Source organism: Colius striatus, chromosome 2 (genome assembly GCF_028858725.1).
Source record: "Colius striatus isolate bColStr4 chromosome 2, bColStr4.1.hap1, whole genome shotgun sequence".
NCBI lineage: Eukaryota > Metazoa > Chordata > Aves > Coliiformes > Coliidae > Colius > Colius striatus.
This window is the reverse complement of record NC_084760.1, coordinates 111,310,875-111,328,606: the sequence shown is the minus strand read 5'-3', so window position 1 is coordinate 111,328,606 and position 17,732 is coordinate 111,310,875. Positions and strand designations below refer to the sequence as shown.

Genomic DNA, 17,732 nt, shown 5'->3' with positions numbered 1-17,732 from the left:
TGTTTCATATCTTACCTTAGCTGTGAAATCAGAAGTATTAGCAGTGTGTTCCTGATTCTTTTAGATGCTGGAGGATTTTTAGGGGGCAGGGGAGTTGTTGGTTTGTTAATACTTGCACTGAAAGCTCCTTGTCTGCCATTTCATTGGTTGAGAGCACAACTCTGATTTCATAGAAGCCAGGAAACACTCAGCATTTCTCTCCTGCAGAACACACGTTCCTCTGTGGCAGGAACAGAGTTACACAGGAGCATTCATGACATTCCTCTTACATGTCTTGTCATGGCCACCAACATCCACTCCAGCGTCCCCCCTGTGACTGTGGAACAGCTCTTGAACAAATCACAGGCTTCTGATATCAAAAGTTTAATGGAAGACATAAATAAAATCCAAGTCCTGTTTTACAAATTAAATAGTCATAAGGATATTTTCATAAGTCACACTTGTGTGTCAAACATCTGTTACAAAGACCTATAAATACAAAGCTGCAGAGCAGAAAATCAAGTCCATTTCCATAAGGTATCCCCCTTCTTACAGCCATAAGACAGTGTTGTCTCAGCTTGAAGGTTACCAGCTCTTTGGAAACATTTATATACTTTAAATTCCTCTAATGAACTACAATGTTAAGAATAAAACTCATCATCTTCTCATGAAAGATTTCTGGGTTTAACTTGGTGAGTCCAATATCTCTTTTAGAAGTAAGACCTGTTGCAGCACTGTGGTCACATCAGCATATACACACTTTGCACTCCTTGAGGTCCGTGCTGGTCTTACACAGCTTCCTTTGTGTTGAGCAGATGTAGAGGATGAATCAAGCAGCAATGCCACGGGTCCCTCTGTGCTGTGGCAGCTTCAGCCAAGCCTGTGGGCACTGCCAGCTCCCCAAAGGGAACCTCGCACCTCCATAAGCGCCGGCAGCACATCAACCACCGTCACTGGCTGCAGCCACGGCTCCAGCAGTCCCCTCCAAACAGGAAAACTGTGTCTCAAGGAAGTTTATCACAGTGGCTCTTCTCACAGAGTCTGGAGCTGATAAACTCTCGAACCCTTTTTCAAAAGGTAGCCCTGATCGTTTAGGGATCCAATAAAGCTTTCAAAGTCAGATACCTAGGGAAAAGACCAAAATAAGTATCAAGCTGTAAGAAATGACATTTTGTCCAGTGTGAAGCAACATAAAGGGTTTGAACAGACTTAGGGAAATCAAGTGAGCTAAGAATAGGCTAGTTTCATCAAATAGCTGACCTACTGTGAGGCGGCATACAGTCAGTTGCACCCTTTTGTGCTTTCCTTACACACTCGATGGCACTCACAAAATAGATACAGGTTACTCTAGGCTCTAAAGCACAAGTACCTGCCAAAGAAAAGGCTGATTTCTGCATCTCTCACCCATTTCCAAGTATTTAAGAGTTTTAAAACTTTGAATAGGCAAAAAAACTCCTCTATACACAAAAGGAAGATTAGAATTAATGGAATGAGGTACATGAATGAATGATCCTGTGAGAAGTGAGCTGGCAGGAGCATGTTCTGTCAGACAGGGTTACCTACAGTCAACATATGAACAAATTTGGAGACTGAAGCTGTCTCGCCCCAGCAGGCAGAAGTAGGCTAACCAGGTAATAGAAAGAACGGTGTTGTGGAGTCTCCTTGTCTGGAGACATTCCAAACCCACCTGGACGAGCTGCTGTGTGACTTACTCTAGGTGGTCCTGCTCTGGCAGGGGGGTTGGACTGGATGATCTTTTGAGATCCCTTCCAACCCTGAAGATTCTGTGATTGTTGCCTTTAGTAACTTCCATAAAGACCAATTGTTTCTCATTACTTTTCATTCATTACATCTGAAATCCAGTTTCATTTTTTGTATTGGCATTTAAAGCTTTTTTTTAAATCATGAAACAAAAAGTAGAATTAGTTACTGCTAGTTTTGTCTGGCTGCAGTCCTCCACAAGTACAGAATGCAAACTGATTACAAGATAAAGTATGTTTGTTCCTGTGTCCCCTACATGACATTCCTATCAAGATACAACATTAGGATGCTTCAAGAGGGAATGAAAACCCAAAAGGCACATTTGGGCCAGAGACAACCCTGCAGAAATGTCACTGCATTGCTGAAACAGAACACAAACACCACAGCAGTCTAAATTTGGAAGTTAAATTAGGTGTGTCCTCTGGGGAGCCAGAGGAAGTAGAAGATTCCAACCAGATCTGCCTTTCACAACGCAAAAGTAGAATCTCATTAAGGACCAGCATCAGAAATAGAACCAGCCCTTGCTAGTGCAAAGAGTTGTTGTTATCAGCTAGAGGGCTTCATAAAGCTTCCAAACAAGGGCAATTCAGGAAGAACGTTCAGCCTAAAAGCAGCGAACACTGCTTATTTCTGTTCATTGCAGAAAGGCACTTGCCATTCTGCAGGAAGTACTTTTGCCTGGTCTCACAGTCTGTTGTTGGAGGAATGCTCAGTTTCTAAGCTTACCCGTATTTGCAGCTCCTTTGCAATCTGTCGAAGCTGTTGTAAGTCAAAGAGGTTGTTGTAAGTTCTCTCTGCGATGCTGTTCAGGGCAGAAATAAATTTCTTTGCTTGGGACCGATTGCTCATCCCAGACCCATGTTGTGAACGTTCAAAGTCCAGTTTGCCAAACTCGTCAGAGTAGGTTCCCAGCATGCTAAAAACATGTACAAAAAGATCAACAGGAGGTAAAAGCAAAGACTGTGAATTTGCTTCCTGAAACATACCTGCTTGGGAAAGCTTTCAAAAGCCACATAAGTGACCTTCTTACTGAGGGAACTTAAGACTAAAACATCTCTCCAAATCACCTTTAAACTGGAATTGTTCAACTGCAACAAGAGAGTGTGATCACATAAGAATCTGTTCTCCCTAGTAACAAGCAACAGAACAAGAGGAAATGGCCTCAAGTTGCCCCAGGGGAGGTTCAGGCTGGATATGAGGAGGAATTTCTTTACTGAAAGGGCTGTCAGGCTCTGGGGCTGCCCAGGGAGGTGCTGGAGTCACTGTCCCTGGAGGTGCTTAAGTAACAGGTGGATGTTGCACTTAGGGAAATGGTCTAGTGGTTGTTAGGGATGGGACGAAGACAGGACTTGATAATCTTAAAGGTCTCTTCCAGCTGAAACAATGTCTAAGTGTAAGTTACTGTGCACAGAGAGACACAACCACTGCGATATGACTCAAGGGCCTGAGCAATCACAGGAAAGTTAGGGCTGCTGGCAGTTTCTAAAGAAGAGCTAACAAATAGGTATCACAGGCCTGAAGTAATTTCTTCACTGTGTTTGTGTATCTGCATTTTTTAAAGCAAGGTTTGAATGAATAGCACTGTGATGCTTTATTTTTTAAAGCAGTCTGTATTACCTGTATTTCATTATTTCTATGACATCCTCAGCATCTTCTTTGGTGCATTTCTCCCTTAATTCCAGCCTTGATCGTGCCTTAAAACAAAACAACCCCCCCCAAAAGGGTATATTTAATACATCTCATAGCTGATATGAAAAATATACTACTAGTAGTTTAGGATTAGTCTCTTTGCTTTCAATCCTTCCAGCATCCCAGCTGGCATTTACCTCCGTAAGCCGAATGAGTGACTCCAGCTGCCTCGTGGTGATTGGTGTGCTGTCTGCTCCTTGGTTCTGCTTCCGAAGCTCAAGGTAGAAATCCTGGAGGACTTGAGCAGCTTCTGGAGATAAGTTTGGGTGAACATACTGTCGAGCATATCCAACGTACTTCCTCAGCAGCTGATGGGGAATGGCATCAAAGTTTTCTCCTGGTAAGATCTAACCCAAATACAAAGAGCTTAGATTTCTGTCTGTCAGAACCCTATACAATACAAATTTTAATGTAAGATCTTCATCCTCTGTGTTTTATCTGGTGAAATCATCACTGTAAGGGCTTCAGTGCTTCACACGTGAATCATGCACTTAAAAAGTCCATACACTATGCTTAGACATGTAATTAAACACATGTCAGCAGATAAAGCCTCTCATTTCCAGTGGGAAGTGCCAAATATATTTCTCTTAATATAACTGTATCACAAATTCTTTTTCAAGAGAAAATCCAATTTCCCAACTGCTTTAAGACACAGAAGATGAAACCATCACTGCTGATATCCCATTTCCAAAAGTGCATGGGGGTTCAGCTCCGAGAGGGAATATTTCTCCCAAGATCTAGCATGGGACAGTATCAGCCCTCAAACTAACTGCTTCAACAAAAATATATGCTTCCTCTCCTCTAATCCCCAAATTTGTCATGAGTTGCAGATATGCAAGGCTTTGTTTGCACAGTGACTTATTTGGATTCAATACTTCACAGCACATTGTGTTATTTCAAAGTATTATGTCCAGTCTAGTCCTGTAGGTCTTATTGAAATCCAAACCAGCAAATCTGCTTTGGAGTATCTCTTCTGTGTGGAGGTGGCTTGAGACACACCTTCAGCAGGGTGGGCACTGTTAGCTACAACACGCAATTGGTAGAAACTGGTGGCTGGAGCCTTAAATGCTTCCTCTTTAACTCAGAGACAGTTATTGTGAGAAGGATGGCAGTGGGAGCTGGAAGACATCCAGGTCAGAGTTGCCAGGTCCCAGTGCAAGTAACACCACAGGAAGATGCATAGCAACAGTCAGAGGACAAGCCCTACCTTTAGCCTTTCGAGCAGCGGTCGATCTGAGACAAGCTGGAGAAGAGAGCGATCCTGCGTGTCGCTACGAGCCACCACGGCGCTGCTGCGTGCCGCCAGCCTGCCCGCACGCATCGCCATCACGTGCTCAGACAGCAAGTGATCCTGGTCTTCATTTGGGGTGTCCAGCAAAATGAAAACCAGGTCAAATCTTGAAAGTAAAGCGCTCCCCATTCTGAAGCAAAGACAAAAAAACATAGGTGCTCAAAGAGGTGGGAAAGACCTACAGCAGCTCTGCTCTGTTTCAAAGAGACTTAAAAAAACCCCATCCCCTTCATTCAGAATGAAGAACAACAGTTTCTCTCTCAAAAAGCAGGAAGAATGATTATAGTAAGGTAGTGTTCAAGCTCCAGGAAACTAGAAAACAATCAAATACAAACTACAAGACTGCCAGAAGCATCTACTCCTTAACGTGAGCTATATAAGCAGCATTTCAGGAAGTGCTCACTTTAAGTTCTCAGACACTGTTTTGGCTTTGTTATAATGTCCTCCAACTGGGTTTGCTGCAGCAACAATAGATGTCCGAGCTGGCAAGCTGCAAACAATGCCAGCCTTGGCAAGGCTGATGCTTTGCTGTTCCATGGCTTCCAACAAAGCCTGATGCTGGTTTCCCATCTTATCAAATTCATCTATTCCACAAATTCCTGGAAGCAATTCACAGAGGACAAAGACTTATTAGAAAACACATTAACTGATGGACAAGTGTACACTGCAATCAGAGTTGGAGAGACTGCAGGAGACATAGGATCCAGAAGCAGTGTCTTGATTACACATTAAGATGACAAAACAAGCTTTTAGAAATAGAAAACAAATCTCAGAAACCAGCTATTCCTCAAAACCAGTAAGAGTCTGGGAGCTGCCATTAAGTCAGAGATTTCTCAAAAAGGAAATCTCACTTCAAAGCATTAAGTAGGGCCGGTACATGAACAGCAGAACTCCAGTTTCATACCCATCCTAAGCTCAAGGAAAGCACCACCAGAAGTCATTGGAGAAGCTCATCATTTCCCAAGGTGTGGAAAGACAATATCATACTTCAAACTCACAGGCACTGTAGATAATCTTAGATTCAGCAGCACATCCCCACCTCCCCAGCCCCATACAGTCATACAAACCTGTAACATTACATTACCTTGATCTCCAAGCACTAAAGCTCCAGCTTCCAAGGCAAAATCTCCAGAAGCACCATCTCTAGACAGTGTAACAGTCAAGCCCGAGCTGGTGGAAGTGTTGCCACAAACATACACACCTCGAGGAGCAACGTTACACACTGCCTAGAAGAGATATAAATACTTTTTCCCTCTCCAATGAGAAGAATTTCATAAGACTTATTCTAAACAAACAATTCAAAGTCAACCCAAATTCATTTCTTTGTACTTAACACGGCCCAACAGTAAAGTTTTAACTCCTTACGGTCTCAAGAGACATACTTCTGCGAAACAGTACAAATAACCTTGGTCACAATACTCATGGTAGAGCCATATCTACTGTGTTATCAAAACTGCTAGGACCTTGGGCATGGCACTTAAGGTTTCAAAGTATGTTGAAATGCTTTGGTTAAGTTATTACAAGTCATATCCTAAAAGATCACATCTGCAATATAAATTCAGACTCAGGAGGTGTGCGATGCTACAGGACTAGACGAGCTCTGTCCCTCTTCCAATTCAAAGTAACCATTGGAAAAGACATGGATCTTCAAAACCATTCAGTTTAAGACCAAAACAAAATAAGCCCACAGGCTTGAGTAAGTATAGCTTCTTTGGTTAAGTGTTTTAAAAGGTCTGATCCCTTCTGCAAGGCTCCCTGGAAGGAGATGACGTCAGGGGACCTTTTTGGATACTATCCTGTAATTTGAGGCATCCTATATGGAAAGATAGTTCCAGTAAGGCTCAAGCAACACTTTGGTATTAGCACAGCTACTCTACCATGCTCACAAGAAGTCAAGATAAGAGCAAATTAGAGAAAAATACAATCAAGACAGTGGAAATAAATCAAACCATACTTGCAACATTTGACTTTTTCCTAATCCTGGATCTCCAACGACCAGAACATGTGGATCTCCTCGCACTGGGATTCTGTTCTTGTCATCTACAAACTTCTGACGTCCTCCAAATAATGCCAGGGCTAAACCTGCCTTTACAATCTGTAGTGGCACATACAAACACTAGTAAGTATTTGATCATGGTGACCAATACCAACAGCTTCCTAGAACTGGCTGGAATAACCCTTTCCTTCTGGATGGCTGACCTTAAAGGTATAAGGCTGGCAACTTTATTGTCATCAAGAGTGACCATAAATCACAGCCACCTGCAAACGCTTTATGGGGCATAAACATTTCAAACAAGTGGCAAGCAGAGCTGTTAAATTACTTACCTCGTGGCCATAGATTGCAGGACAAAGAGAACTGAAAAACAAAGAACACACTAACATAAGGAGAAGATAAATCTTGTAGTACTGTTAACTAACCACTTGTTCTGTCTCTCATGTCGTGGAATACATCTATAACCATATAATACTTGTGGTTAGCTGTTGCCGAATTTCCAACAGAATCCGTTTAAATCATCAGAACCAGTTTCTTAGTGGTTTCTGCACCCATTCTTATCTTAATGAAGTAACTACCTGTAACCCTCCTATTAAAGGTGCTAGTTTCATGTTCATTGACTCCACTGGGAGGGCCTGGGAGCCTGAGGGCTCTGGCTACAGGACTACTTCTCAGGGTCTTTCACACCCTTTGCTCTGTTCTTGCTCCTCTTTACTGTAGAAATGCAGAGTAGAGAATAAAAGTGCAACAGTACAAAAGCAACAGCTGAATTTACTCACCAAGGAGCAAAAAATAATGAACTAGTTTTTTTAACCCCTACTTTTGTGTTTCAAGGTTGAACTAAAATGGTTCTAAATAAAAATAAATAATAACATACTAATATTAAAATGCTTCCCTGTATCCTTGATTCTCTGCCAAAGCCCTAACATCCACACTGCAATACTTCCACTTCCTCCCAAGCCTCTTGCTCACTAAAGGTTATTAAATCTGTTGTCTATGTTGTACAAGCCTTAGACATTTCATAGCTTTAAGATTAGCTGTCCCATTTATCTGAAGGTGGTCACGCTGACTCGGAGGTCTAATCCCAGATCTAGCCTAGGTCTGATCCAACTTACTTCACAATGAGCTTGAATAGATTTTCCTCAGCTTGAATTTCTTGAACAGCATAGAGGTCTTTCAGTGAAAACTCCATGAACGACCTCTGAAAAGTCTCATCATCAAAATTCTTTGGGTTTTGTCCTTTGCTGTTGCTGACAGAATTTGCCTCAATGTACAACAAGAACATACACTTGTCATTCTTATTTCTAGAAGCTCCTGTTAGAAAAATGGAGAAAGGAGGAAGGAATATTTTTTCTGTCATGAAGTACTGATGCTGTTATAAAAGGCACAGGGTAAATGAGAACTATTAAGTGCACAGCCACATGCAAAGGGTTCATATTTCACTAGTTGAACATCTCCATTTAGAAAAACTGATGCTAAGTGAGTTTCTTGTAATATTCCAATAATTTTGAATTATTCCATCCTTCTAGTCAAATCAATATTAAATATAAAATGTTTCCACTCATCACTTAGGGGAAAAAAATATCCCTAGTGCAGAAGAATTAAACATGTAGCTTAATAATGCATAACTCTGTACATACTGCAATGATTACTGAGCAGAGGGTACATCTCACAGTAGATCATGACTGCAGTTCCCTGTGATACCTTCTGTAACACCTTTGCAACAATGTATTTCTTCACTTTGGGGGAGAAACAAAAGGAGGTGGTAAAATTTCTCCAGGGAGGGCTAAACTAAGATAATACTTCTTCACAATAGCATGACAGCTTTCTTATCATTTGAAGGATGCATTGAAGGGAAAACATTAAACAACTGAGTCTCAATGGAACTTTAGGAAATAGGGGTGTTCTCCTTCCAAGCATGGTCTAGAGATGGCTTTCTTTTCAGCTGATGCACTAAGAACATCTGATGTCAGACTGGCACTTCAGACTCAGGATCACAGCTGTATACAGAGCAGTAGGTTGCAAAACACCCTGGTCTATCAGTGGCAGCAGAGACAGTGCTCCCCTTGGACAGCACTTTTCAAAGCAACACCTCTTTATAAAACTTTGGGAACTTCTGAAGACGTAGACACTTTGTGCACTTAGACCCTTGAGAGCTCAAAGCAAGGGGGATGGCAGTTGTTATTCTTGTGTAATTGCTAGAAAAATCCTTCCCCTAGGAGAAAGGTGTTATCAGATGATGGATTTTACCTTCCTCAGTGCTCGACACCTTTACTATCCCTGTAATTGTGACCATATCTCCAGGGACGCAGCTGTCTACAAGATCTTGAACCAGTTCACACTCGATGGAGCGGGGGATTCGTCCTGCTTCTCGCTGATCATCTGACATGAGCTCCTGCACCCTGCAAAACACGAGGTGTGCACACACTCCATGTGTAACCTTTCCAATCCAACTACAGCACACAAGATCTGCAGCTGTGTGTTTCCAGCCAATGCTTTCCAAATTGAAAAGGGAGATGGGAGAAACAACCCCATGAACTCAAGACGCAGCAGTGCTGAATTTGGAAAAACAGACTTTTTCAGTTCAGGCTTTAATAAGTGGTAGAAATGATGCATAAATTCCAGAAAGGCAGTAACTATGAACTCCAGAAACAGTAATCCATGTTGAAATTCAAATTTCCTAGCACCAGTGAGCACATTCATATAGAAATAAGTGCAGTGTGTTGAATAATATGTCCATCTTATTTAATGTACTGTACTTGTCCCTCATATATGAAAATTAAAAGGTCAGACCTGATGAATCCCTGATTGGCATTTAAATCCTAGCAAAGGTCAAGAACTTCCTCAGATTGTAATAAGCACAGTAGCTTGCTCTTTGTCTAGTTGCAAAAAGCCAGCAACCAAGGAGTTCTTTAAAAGCTTCCAGTTTTGGCTCTGCACTTACAGAGTTCTGATGGTTTTCCTTGATGCTCAGCGAACTTTTTCTTAACAAGTGGAGATAAACAGCACCCTCTAGAGCTGCTGACAAGAATGTCAGCACCATTTTTTAAACCATTTTTTAAATTACTTTCATTATAGAGCATCACTATAGAAAATGACAGACTATTACTATAGAATCCTGTTTTTTTTTTCCCCCCAAGATGAAACCCTTAATGCAGCAAGCTAATGGGATGGTCAAGAAACAACATATCATACATATCTGATTGCATAACGGCAGGAGGGTCAAAGTGCTAATAGGGCATGGTAAGATGGAAAATCAGATCTGCCATCCACATTCCTGCACTTAGACATTGTTAATTTCCGTAGAAACAGTAGCTTGTTCCCCCAAAGCAAAGGCCTCTCAAATCTTAGGCATACCTACTCACTGATTAGATGTAGAAAGTAAACAAATGGGAAGGTGCAGCCCTATTTTCCTTCTGCTGAGTGTACCCTGAGGACTGGGTGATACAATATCACTTCAAACTAAGATTTTTAGATTCAAACCAAGATTCAATTCAACTGTCACAGCTGACCAGAGTAATTTATTAAGGCTTCTCTAGCTGACTTAGAGAACATCAAATAACAGAAGCAATTAGAAGTGATCAAGAAAAGCTGCAAAGAGCACGAACTGAACATATCTCAAAGAACTCAAGTCACGGTAGGAGGAATTTCAAGAAGCCGTTATATGGAGTAGGTTTAAGATACAAAGTATAGTACTGCTCAGATAAAACAACCACTTTGTAATCCAAATTTTGAAGACTGCTTGTCACAGAAGAAAAAAAAGGTTATTAGAATTACTTAGTTTAATATGGAATGAGTCCACAGAATAGAATGGTGGGGGTTGGAAGGGACCTTTAGAGATCATCCAGTCCAACTTCCCCGCTACAGCAGGCCCACCTAGATCAGGTCACACAGGAACGTGTCCAGGAGGGTTCTGAAGACTTCCAGAGAAGGAGACTCCATACCCTCCCTGGGCAGCCTGTGCCAGGGCTCCCTCACCTCAACAGTGAAATAGTTTGTTCTTATGTTTAAATGCAACTTTTTGCTTTCCAGCTTCATCCCATTATCCCTTGTCCTGTCACTAGATACAATGGAGAAATGGGATGTCCCAACCTCCTGACACCCACCCTTTATATACTTCTAAATATTAATGAGATCCCCTCACAGTCACTTCTCCAGACTAAACAGCCCCAGTTCCTGCAGCCTTTCCTCACAAGGAAGATGCTCCATACCCCTGATCATCTTGGTGGCCCTGCACTGGACTCTCTCCAGCACTTCCCTGGCCCTCCTGAGCTGGGGAGCCCCAGAACTGGACACAGGACTCCAGATGAGGCCTCACCAGGCCAGAATATAGGAGGAGGAGAACCTCTCAACCAGCTGGCCACACTTTTCTTGATGCATTCTCTTAATTACCCTCTTGCATGACATTTTTTGTGCAGAAGGGAAGACACTTACTTTACAGACTGCCAGTCCACTGTAGTGGTTAAAGGAGAGCTTCTGTCAGGTGTAAAGGATCGGCCACGGCACTCAGGAACAAGGCACTGTAACATTTAAATAACCTTCATTCTCAATTAATTCTAACAGTAGTAATTCTCATTCATTCTGAATTTACTCTCATTCTTTTTAGAATAATAATTTGAAATTGCTGTATTTGATTAAAAAGAAAAAGCCAGCATAGCAATATAATTCATTCACACCATTTCAGGATAAAAGCTAGTTAAACAAGGGCTACAAATGAGCAAATATGTAATTAATGAAGAACTATCATGCACAGACACCTGAACTCATAGTTGTTAGAGCAGATACAGCCAGCTTGGATGAACTGGTTTGAGTTTTCATGTGTTGGGGACAGAGTGTGGGTTTCTTTGTGAGAGTTTTGTTTGGTTATGTTCATTGGCTTTGTTCTTGGTAGGGTATTTTTGTGTGTTGTTTTGGGGTTTAATTTTTGTTTAATACTTGCAGCTGTTCCAAAGGAGATCATACTTTTTTCACTTGAGAACATCAGGTAACAAAATAGCCAGCACTGTCTAATGACTTCTTCAATACAGATAAAAACTAGTGAGATTAAAATAGAAAGTTCTAAACAAAACCCACAAAAGCACTCAATCTAAACATAGAAAATTCCTGTAGCAAGATGGAGTGGAGGTGGCTTTTTAAACACAACTGGTGAAATGGAAATGAAGAGATTTTGTGATCTCTTTGGGATTTTTTTGATGAGATTGGGGATCTTGTTAACATTCACAAATATCTAAAGGGTGGGTGTCAGGAGGTTGGGACATCCCTTTTTTCTATAGTAGCCAGCAACAGGACAAGGGGTAATGGGATGAAGCTGCAACACAAAAAGTTCCACTTAAACATAAGAAAAAACTATTTCACTGTTGAGGTGAGGGAGCCCTGGCACAGGCTGCCCAGAGGGGTTGTGGAGTCTCCTTCCTTGGAGGTCTTCAAGACCTGCCTGGACATGTTCCTGTGTGACCTGATCTAGGTGACCCTGCTTCTGCAGGGGGTTGGACTAGATGATCTCTAAAGGTCCCTTCCAACCCTACCATTCTGTGATTCTATGAGATTTACGTTTTTCCTCCCTATATTTTTTTCCAAGTAACAAGTGTATGCAGTAAAATAATACTGCATGGTAAGTTAATTTTCTTTCTAATGCATCCATTGTTTAACTTAGCTTTGCAGATTAACTTTTTGAAACAAATAACAGTGGTACTGCTTTTCCTCAGATCACTACAGATAAGGGATAAAGTATGAAGTGGTTTGAACTTACCTTAGTTGGAAGAGTATACTTCCCATCAGGTAGAGGAACACTCTGTACATCTCCACAGGTGCCACACACAAACGCTAGCTTCGTGCACAGAGGTTTGATGTTACTGACACGCACCACAGTGCCACGCAAGGCGATAAATTTCCCATAGCAGTTGGCTCGAACGTTTTTCAGCTGAGTTAGTGGATCATAGTTGTACACCCTACACACAAAAGTTAAGCATTAGCATTTTGAAGGCCTTACCATACTCAAATACAGAGCAAAGAAAGCCACCTCAAACCACCAACCAACCTCCCAAAAAACACCAAAGCCAAACAAACAGAATAGGCCACATTCAACAACAACAAAGGTTTACACGTCAATTATCAACAGTAATTCAGAGCAAGGATTAGAAATACTTGGTCTGTGGACCCACAACATAGTCTTTGATTCCTGTCTAGAAAGCAGTATAACTGTTACCATTCCCCAGTGTATGTCCCTCAACAGCTGGGTAGTTTGTATAGTGACAACTCCCTCCTGTAAACAACTACAACAGGAATCACTTTATAGTCATCTATAGCCATCTCTTTGAATTATTTCAGATTGAGACCAGAGTTTAGACTTGCAATAAAAAATGATGAAAGATTTATTATGCCAATGCTCCAAAAGGAGGGGCAAGTTCTCATGTTTGAAGGATATAAGAACATGTCATCAGTTACATGCACTGTACCTTGTTAAGGACAACAAGGAATACTCACACAATTCAGAAGAATCAACTTGAAACAGAATCATTTATGGTGAAATGGACCTCAAGAGATTGTCTAGCCCAACCCCCCTCCTTAATCAGGGTCAGCTAGAGGAAGTTGCCCAGGTACACATCCCTTTGACTTTTGAATGAATTTGTGGATGGAGACAATGCAACATCTCTCACAGTAAAACAGCATTTTCTTCCGTTCCTATGTAATTCAAAGCCTTTTAATTTGTACCCACTGTCCCTTGTCACTGGGCACCAATGGCAAGAGTCTGGCCCTTGAAATTCAAGGTTTTTCCTGCTCCCTCCACTTAAGACCCCTGAACACCACCAACTCATGGCTCAACCTCACCTCTGCTACACAGGTGTTTTAGAAGCATGATATTGTATTGAATTATTGACTACTTTCCTCTACAGAATAATGGTCTGTAACTGTCTCTTAGAATTTGAGAGCCTTGTACATATCTTTTTTGGTCACATATTTTCCTTAAGCACATCCTACTGTGTCATTGAAAGAGTGCAGTTTCATAACAATGCAAAACTTTAAAATACATCATACTGCAAGAAATCCCCAAACTAAATCCACCAGCCAGGCCAAAACACGCTGCTTTCTCACATCAAGCAATCACCAGGAGGGAATTAAAAACCAAAGCAATTTAAATTGAAATAGGGCTTATACTCCCAGTCCCTCTCAGACTTCTGAGACAGAAAAAAATAGTGTTTAAAAAAATATAACAGCAATCGTGATTCTTGTTAAGTACATGCGTGTTCAGAATTAGTGGAACCACATGCTGGGGAATGAACTGTTAGAGGGTAGTGTAGGGGAAAGGGACTTGGGTGTCTTGGTGGGCAGTAGGATGAGCACGAGCCAGCAATGTGCCCTTGTGGTCAAGAAGGCAAATGGCATCCTGGGGTGTATTAGAAGGGCTGTGGGCAGTAGGTCCAGGGAGGTTCTCCCCCCCCCCTACTCTGCCCTTGTGAGACCACATCTGGGCACCACAGTTGTGTCCAGTTCTGGGCACCACAGTTCAAGAAGGACAGGGAGCTGCTGGAGAGAGTTCAGTGCAGGGCCACAAAGAGGAGGAAGGGGATGGAGCATCTCCCTTCTGATGAAAGGCTGAGGGAGCTGGAGCTCTTCAGCTTGGAGGAGACTGAGGGGTGATCTCATTAATGTTTACAAACAGGTAAAGGGCAGGTGTCAGGAGGATGGAGCCAGGCTGTTCTCAGTGATGGCCAATGACAGTACAAGGGGCAGTGGGTATAAGCTGGAACACAAGAGGTTCCAAAGAAATACAAGGAAAAACTTCATTGTGAGAGTGAGGGAGCACTGGCACAGGCTGCCCAGATGGATTGTGGAGACTCCTCTCAAGAGAATTCCCCTGGACAATTTCTTGTGTGACCTACTCTAGGTGGTCCTGGTTTGGCAGGGGGATTGGACTGCATGACCTTTCAAGGTTCCTTCCAACCCTTAAGATTCTGTGAATATCTGGCATTAATAGTACTGAGAATGTTTACCAGTAATAATTTACTAAATTTAAGCTACTATGAAATAATCCACCCTCATACACCACTGTCCAAATGCCAATTCAATAACATTAATGTAAATAACAATTAAAAATACAACAATATAACAAGTGCAATTTATGGCCATATCCTCCAAATCAGCCGCCTCATAAAGATGAGCCTTTTGCTAGCAAAAAGCTAGATCATAATCCCTTCCTAATTTCCCCAGTCAACACAAGAAATTTAAACAGTTCTGGTTTTAAATCAATATATGTGTCATATAATAGTTGCTCTACTCATAAGCTTTTCTAGTGACAAGCTGTTTGTCCAGGTTATAATCAGGCTTCATTTCCCTATTTTCTTCACAAGGAGAGTTTAGCCTCTGTCACAGTGGAAAAAGAAAAGAAGGCAAAACATAGGCTGTTCTGGAAATGGCTTCAGAGAGCCAAATCTCTCAAAAACATAAATATATAGACCTTTAGCACCATGCATGGACACTGACAACCATTAGGCAAGAAGAAAATACATCTTCCTGGAAAAAAAACTCACCCAAATACTCAACACTCATTACCTAGCATGAATGACAGGCACATTTATTATAGGTTCTCCATAAAGGGGTAGTCCTTCCTGCACCTGCAGCTCTGCAGCATGCTTTTCAAGGTCCTTTGTTAGCACCTAGACAGAAAAGAAAGGCAGCCACAAATGCTATGTGCCATGCAACATGGCTTTAGTTTGTTATTAAGTCTGATTACCACCCTGTACAACCAGATCACCTGCTGAAGTCTCTGCTGTGTAGTGCTGCCACACTAAACAGTGTTTTTGTGCTTTTGAGTAGTTTTAAGCATTATTTTGAATAGAATGTAAAATCAACATGTTTGTTGTTTGGGGTTTTTATTTAGAAAAAAAGGATGCAATGATCTTTAATGCCATGGTCAACATGTGCAGTTTGGTCTGACTAAAGCACAAATACCTGACAACTTGTCTGTCAGCACACAGTGAAATGCTGCTTTACAAGGCATTGAATGATGACAGGAATTGTTGAACCTGCTCCCCGTTTGCCCAGCAGCCGCAGTTCCGCTGCGTGACGCCAGACACACAGCACAGGCAACTCAGTGTATTCAAACATCCTCAGTAATCACAAGTCCCAACAGAGAGTAACCTAAGCATTACAATTACATTTAGTTTTATTCAACTGCTTTGGTGATAAATAAACAAAAATGCAATCAAGACCAAAGCATGTTCAAAATATGAGTTTGTGGGCCGTACAGAAATTGGGGAGAGATGGAAGAATTCGAGTTTTGAATAAAGCATAACTGTCTGTAACAGAGTGACACACAGAGATTTGGGCTTTGTAACATAATTGACAATATGTCCCACTGATGCTTTTTCATTTGAGGGTTATGCTTTTAAGTATCAGAACATCATATTTACCTGATGAATTGCCAGACCCATACAGTGGAGTATTTTCTGAGGCATATCCCTTAACTCAGTAGATATATTTGGTATTGATTTATTCAGTTCTCTGTCTTGTATTAGTTCCTTATAATCCACAAGAATACTTCCTTTTCTTTCTATTTCATCCTGTGAAACACTTTGCATTACAAAACACACCTCAAATTCTAAACACAACACATCCAAATCATGTCACAAACATTTCATAGCTATGATGGAGATAACACACAAAATTTGTCATGTTATCGTACTAATAGGTTGTTGGGGTGAGATATGTTTTGTTTTGGTTTTACCTTATCATAAAGCTCAATGCGTTGCATGAAAAACTTTTCAAAGGCTTGAGTCTTCTGGACAAAAGGAGACTTGTCAGCATAAGCTAATCAGAAACATGCTGTATTAGTAACTGATAGAAATAATGATTTCCCTTTCACAAAATACATAATTAGGCCATTCCATTAATTTTTCTGCATTCTGAAGTTGAGGAAGATGAGAGATCTCTACAGGATTACAGAAATGTTCTATCATAAGACCTGTTACAAAATGGAACTTTGCCTAAGATGACATATGAGAGGCACATAGGATCAGGAAAAGTACCCTACAGGCACATATATTCCAGTCTTTGACAGACTGCAAGTTCCCTCTGGCTAATTCAACAGGTTTCAGAAAGACTGTATTTTACACAACTCAAGAATCTTTTCTAAGGTTTGGAGCCCACAGAGATTACAGTATTCCACAAGAATGAAATCTCTACTGTAGTCATGTTTTTATATAATATGGATTTCAACTACTTTCTGTTGAACTTACTCCTCTACTTATAACCAAGCCTTGAAAGAAATGGAATAAAATGCTTGCTACATGGAATTTTGTTATAAAAATACCTTCAGAGAAATAAAGTTTCCAGCCTTTATAGGGAATAAACTGGTCCAACGTTGATTGAACTAATCGAGAGTTCACTAAAAAAAAGAAAAGGATATTAAAATGATGATTAAAACAGTGTGGATGCTAAAACTGTGCAAGTTTCATTCTCAGTGAGTCTGTTGAGCACCGGGAAGCGAACAGTTGTAACTGCCTAGTAGGAATGTGCATTGCAGCTTCACAAAACAGGTGGAAGAATGGGAGCTGGCTCACCAGGTTCGGCTATTCTTCTGCACTCTGTCTTCTGTTCTCTGCCTCGCCATCCACCTCGCCAGCCGCCTCGCCATCCTCCTCGCCACCCCTGAAAGCCTCTTCCCCGGGTAGATCCCCTGCCTCTGAGGTCCCTACTCATCGTGCATCAGCCTGGGGCGGCGCAGCAGCACTCCGAGCTAAAGAAACAGAGGTTGTACCTCTCCGCGCTTGATTTACATCAGGCCTACCGACCAGAGGGGGAACTCGCCCGTGGGGCTCGCAACGAGGGCTCTAAGGTACCTCGAAGACCCTGAGCGATACCCGGCCTCCCTCTCGCTACCACGGGGCTGGATGAGGCAAACTGAAGCCCGGTTAAGCGGCGCCAGCGCTGAGGGGACGAAACCGGCGTCAGTCCCCTGAGGAGACAGCGACAGGAGCGGCCGCTTCCCCTCAGCCTTCCGTTTTGGCGCCAACGCGTTCC

At 41.8% G+C, this 17,732-nt stretch overlaps 1 protein-coding gene across 2 annotated transcripts; it reads right to left on the bottom strand.

Annotated features, from left to right (window-relative positions):
* Positions 1-396: 396 nt before the first annotated feature.
* MCM8 (minichromosome maintenance 8 homologous recombination repair factor) lies at positions 397-17,695 on the bottom strand. Of its 2 annotated transcripts, XM_061990422.1 has the most exons (19): positions 17,552-17,695; positions 17,273-17,448; positions 17,023-17,097; positions 16,438-16,520; positions 16,124-16,273; positions 15,264-15,367; positions 12,463-12,661; positions 11,148-11,233; positions 8,964-9,115; positions 7,829-8,027; positions 7,046-7,076; positions 6,675-6,815; positions 5,805-5,946; positions 5,124-5,319; positions 4,637-4,850; positions 3,567-3,776; positions 3,358-3,434; positions 2,467-2,656; positions 397-1,104 (listed from the first exon to the last, which is right to left on the bottom strand). In XM_061990422.1, the coding sequence occupies exons 2-19, from the start codon at positions 17,409-17,411 to the stop codon at positions 1,012-1,014; spliced, it is 2,481 nt and encodes an 826-aa protein (XP_061846406.1). In that variant the 5' UTR covers positions 17,412-17,448; positions 17,552-17,695; the 3' UTR covers positions 397-1,011. The 2 variants fall into 2 exon arrangements, with proteins under 2 accessions (XP_061846406.1, XP_010198897.1); XM_010200595.2 differs by having other exon boundaries at positions 17,273-17,695.
* Positions 17,696-17,732: the final 37 nt, after the last annotated feature.

Bases quoted from the DNA above. Each gene is read 5' to 3' on its own strand.
- MCM8 (XM_010200595.2), bottom strand. From the start codon at position 17,411: ATGAGTAGGGACCTCAGAGGCAGGGGATCTACCCGGGGAAGAGGCTTT. The intron at 16,521-17,022 runs GTATTTTTATAA...GTTTCTGATTAG, and splicing joins GAAACTTTATTTCTCTGAAG to CTTATGCTGACAAGTCTCCT. The intron at 8,028-8,963 runs GTAAAATCCATC...TTTTTCTAACAG, and splicing joins GGTGTCGAGCACTGAGGAAG to GAGCTTCTAGAAATAAGAAT.